This window comes from Hyperoodon ampullatus (genome assembly GCF_949752795.1).
Source record: "Hyperoodon ampullatus genome assembly, chromosome: 14".
In the NCBI taxonomy this organism is placed as follows: Eukaryota; Metazoa; Chordata; class Mammalia; order Artiodactyla; family Ziphiidae; genus Hyperoodon; species Hyperoodon ampullatus.
In genome coordinates this window covers 339496-343812 of record NC_136927.1, presented here as the reverse complement: position 1 = coordinate 343812, position 4317 = coordinate 339496, and the positions used below count along the sequence as shown (strand labels likewise).

Genomic DNA, 4317 nt, shown 5'->3' with positions numbered 1-4317 from the left:
TCAAATTTGGACCTCCCTCCTTTCCCCCTCCCACCCTTCCTTCCTTCCTTCTTTCGTTTATAAAAAAGTACACAGAAGTCTGAAAACAATCATCAAATATTCTATCCACAACACGAGATGCATTTGTCACTTCCAATCACATTACCCATAACAGGGACACAGTCAGAAACCTTGGGCAACATTCACGGGATTGATTCATAGCTGCCTTGACCATCTGCACTTTATTATTATTGCTTTCAGCTCTAAAGGAAGATGCCCACCAGCGTCACTGACTGGACACTTAGCTCATCGGCAGCTTCGTGCGCATCCGTCTATGAAGCAAACGCTCCGACGGTACCTTGACTCTAAGTGAATGTGACCCTGAACCCACGTTCTTAGTCCTCAAGCAGGATCACCCGGTGAGTCTAGAGCAAACCCTTAAGTCGTCAAACGGGACCCGAGGGGTTTCATCTGAAGGGATAAAGCCACAATATGGAAATGAGTGCCTTTCATCAGATGACCGTCTTTCCCTCCAACCTAGGCTGGTTTCAGCGATGAGCCTGAGTCTGTGGAAGTTTGTGGGATGTGGCAGAACCTCACTTCTCCACTCGAGGTGGGCCCAAACCACCCAGAAGACCCCAGACTGATTGGCTGACAGCCCCGGAGGTGGAGCAGCCTCAGCCCTCTCACATGGTCCAAAGGTGAAGGTTCATTTGCTGGGCCTCCAGCCGGGGGCATCTGCCCTCCTGCGCGTGGGGCGACCTGAGCCCGGGAAAGGGGCCTGGGGTGGAGAGGATGGAGTCGATGCTGAACTTGACGTCCCCGCGCGCCTCCCTCCCCAGGGCGGCGGGGCTGGCTGGGGCTGGGGCCTCGCGGCGGGGGACGGGGTTCCCCCTCGCAGTGGCCGGCTCAGGGGGACCCCGGGGCGCTTCCGCTTCTACCGCGCGCGTCCCCCTCGCCTCCTCGCATTTGGGGCCTCGCCGCCGCCGCCGTCGCCTGTAGTTGCCGTTCTCGAAAAGGTCCAGTAGCGACTCGCAGCCGCCGGCGAAGGTCCAGTAGTTGCCTTTGCCCTTCTCGTGGCCATGGGTCCGCGGCACCTGTGCGAGCGAGGGGCTCAGCGCCCGGCTGGCCCCCAGGTGCGACCCGCCCGCCGCGAGTGCTCACTCAGGGCCACTTAGGGTGAGCCCTGGGCAGCCCTGGAACGACGCGCCCCGACCCGGTACACCCCCGCTCCCCCCGCCAATCAGGGATGACTTGGTCCAGGTGTCGCAAGGCCTGGGACCCTCAGGGGCCGCTCGGGGGCGGGGGCGGGGAAGGGGCTCACCTTGACGAAGCAGCTGTTGAGGGACAGGTTGTGGCGGATGGAGTTCTGCCAGGCGCGCTGGTTGGCGCGGTAATAGGGGAACTTGCGCATGATGAAGTCGTAGATGCCCGACAGGGTCACCTTGCCCGTCGGGCTCTGCTGAATGGCCATGGCGATCAGCGCGATGTAGCTGCAAAGAGGGGCACTCAGGCCAGGCGGGCGCCGGAGGCGGGACCCCGGAGCGCGTCTGGAGTCTCCCCCGCCTGCCCTGCCCGGCCGGACCCGCTCTGCTCTGCCTTCCCCCAGGGCGCTGAGAACTCCCAGCGCCGCTCTGCGCAGACCCCAGAAGCTCTCTCTCACACCTGGGGGTTCCCCGGGGAGGGTGGAGAACCTTCTCGGCTACCTCCAGACGTGCGGACGAGAAGAGACCCCTCCCTCATCCCAGGCGGGTCTTGGCCCCCTCGCGGAGGAAGGCCGCTGTCCCCTGCGGCCCCGCCCCGCCTCCGCGGTCACCTGTACGCCGGCCGCGTGAGCCGCTTCTCCTCGTCCGAGCTGCCCGCGGGGTAGTCGTCGGCGTCGTAATTGAAGCAATTGTAGGGATACTGCGAGCTGTCAAACATCGTGGTGCTCCGGGCGCCCACGGGGCCGCCGCTGCTGCCGCCTCCTCCGCGCCGCCCGCCGGCGCTCCAGGTCTGCGCGGAGGTTCTCGCTGGCGCGGGCGCAGCAGCGTCTGAACTGCCGGCTGCTCTCCTCCTGAGCTGGGAACCCTGGTTTCTGGGGTCCCCCCGCCCGCCCCCACCCCGTCCTCTCGCATCCAATCCCGGAGCGGGGGAAGCCCCAGTCACCGGTAGAGCGGCCGAGGGGAGCGCAGCGGGCTCGCGGTGGGCCTCTGACCGGCGGCAGGAGGAGGGAGCCGCACGCTGGGTGGACCGACGGGCGGGGCGCCCACAGCCACCGCTCTGGCCTGATGCACCTCGCGGTTCCCACGCCGGCCCCAGACTTCAGGGCCGAGCTCGCTGGGTCCCCCACGCCTGGGCGCACCCCGAGACTTGTAGGTTCTTCCCTGGCTCCTGGATCCCCATAGTGGGCTCCTGCGCTGCCAGGAGCCAGGCCACAGAGAGGGCGGGGGCTATCTCCCCTCCCCACCAGGCTCTGCACCTCCGGCCTGCAGCCCCAGAGCAGCAGTGGTCCAGGGTGTGTCCTGCCTGGACTCTGGATCAGAGCCAGGCCAGAGACACGGGGTCCAACACATCCTCCAGCGCCCTGTGTCCCCGACACACTGTCTCTCACTGTCCCCTCCTCCAGGGGCCCGGTGCGGGGCTCTGAGCCCAGTGGCCACCTGCCCTGTAACTGGCTCCTGCAGCCTGGGGTGAAGAGCTTGCACTTCTCATCGGCCAGGCCACTGCTTCACTGGTCCCTTCTGGTGGGAGTGGGCCACCGGTGGGGGCACGTGGGAGAGAAGACAGGGGTAGGACGCTTTAGGAAGAAGAAGTGAGCTGGGATCTTAAGGGGGCCCCTTTGTTTCAAGTTGGGCATGCCACCCAAAGGCATTTCCATGAATAATCTGCAGAATTCCGGCCATGAGCCCTGTCTGTGAGTCTGCCCAAGGCCAGGACGCCTGGATTGTCTTCCAGAAGATTTTGCCTTCAAAGCTGCACCTGTAGGTCTGAAATGACTGTGCTTTTTTTTTTTTTTAGGTTAAAATAAATTTTTATTAAAAAATTGTATTAAATGTTAGAAGAGACTTATACACAATTCACAAATTCTTTATAAAACATTGCCAATCTTTCCCCAATTGTAATTGTTTTTATGCAGACTTGGAAATTTTGCAGTGAAATAAGGTCTACAAAATATTTCTTTTAGAAAGCATCACAATGATAATTTTAGGCAAAATAGTCTTTAAAACTGAAATATTTGCATGCAAGTGAGTGAGCTCTCAAACACCCGTATTCTTTATCCCAGTGACAAAGTATTAAACTGACTTACTGAGGAAACAATGAACAAGTATTCTGTAAACTTCTCAAATTCACTCAAATATTTAAATTACTTTCAAAAGCAGTGCCATTACAAGGTATTGACAATCACATTACGTGCTCAGTCCAGCCCATTGGCCCAGGAGGGCCTGCTGCTTCCCACCTTGCTGAAGAAGAGTGGTGGGCCTGCTGGGGTGGGGGCGTGTCCAGGACCTGGGGCCACCGGGGCAGCTATGCCAGTACCCTTCCCGCTTTGGCTCCTGTTCAGGTGGGATCTGAGGTGTGCTTGGGCTCAGATGCATTCATTGGCTCCACAGCTTCCTCTCTACCAGGTGTCAAAATTTAAAATGCTGGAACGTGGGAACGTAAACCGGTACAGCCCTTGGGAAAACATTTTGGTTGTTTCTTTAAAAACTAAACTTGCAACTACCATGTGACCCGGCAGTTGCACTCTTGGGCGTTTATCCCAAGTGAAGACTTAACTTCACACAAGCACTTGTGACACGTGTTCATAGTGGCTTTATTCCTCTTTTCCCCAAACTGGAATCAGCCCAGATGTCCTTCAACAGGGAAGCATTGGACAAGCTGTGGTCCAGCCACATCACGGGCACCACCAGCAGCACAGAGGGACCAGCGGCAGATACAGCTGAGACCTAGGTGAAGCTCTGACAGAGGCAGGTCTGCACAGTGAAAATAACAAGACTCCTACCCTCACAGCAATAAAACCAGAGCTCTGCACAATCATGACTCTTCTTGAATCTGTCAGAGAACTAAGGTTTCAGGGCAACTGACTCAAGCCCAGGGGAACAGGCCCATCAGAGGAGAGCGGGTCTGAACTCCCACTTACCTGCAGCAGGTGGGGGGACGGGATGGTGAGTTGCTGAAGCCATGCGAGTGCTGGCGGGAGAGCCCAGAGCCCCGGCCAGGAGAGGTGGAAGCACGTCCCGCTCTCTCGTGGACCGGCTGTCTCGTGGACCTCACTGGATGCACGGGAGGAAGAGAGAGAGCAGGGGACCGTCTGGAAAGGTCTCCTGCGTGCCAGGCCTGGGGGTGTGGAATCGC

General features: G+C 59.1%; 1 protein-coding gene across 1 annotated transcript; it reads right to left on the bottom strand.

Annotated features, from left to right (window-relative positions):
* Positions 1–665: 665 nt before the first annotated feature.
* Positions 666–1902, bottom strand: FOXL3 (forkhead box L3; the record flags this gene model as incomplete). Its single annotated transcript, XM_079720212.1, has 3 exons — positions 666–1076; positions 1304–1472; positions 1796–1902. The coding sequence occupies 3 exons, from the start codon at positions 1900–1902 to the stop codon at positions 666–668; spliced, it is 687 nt and encodes a 228-aa protein (XP_079576338.1).
* Positions 1903–4317: the final 2415 nt, after the last annotated feature.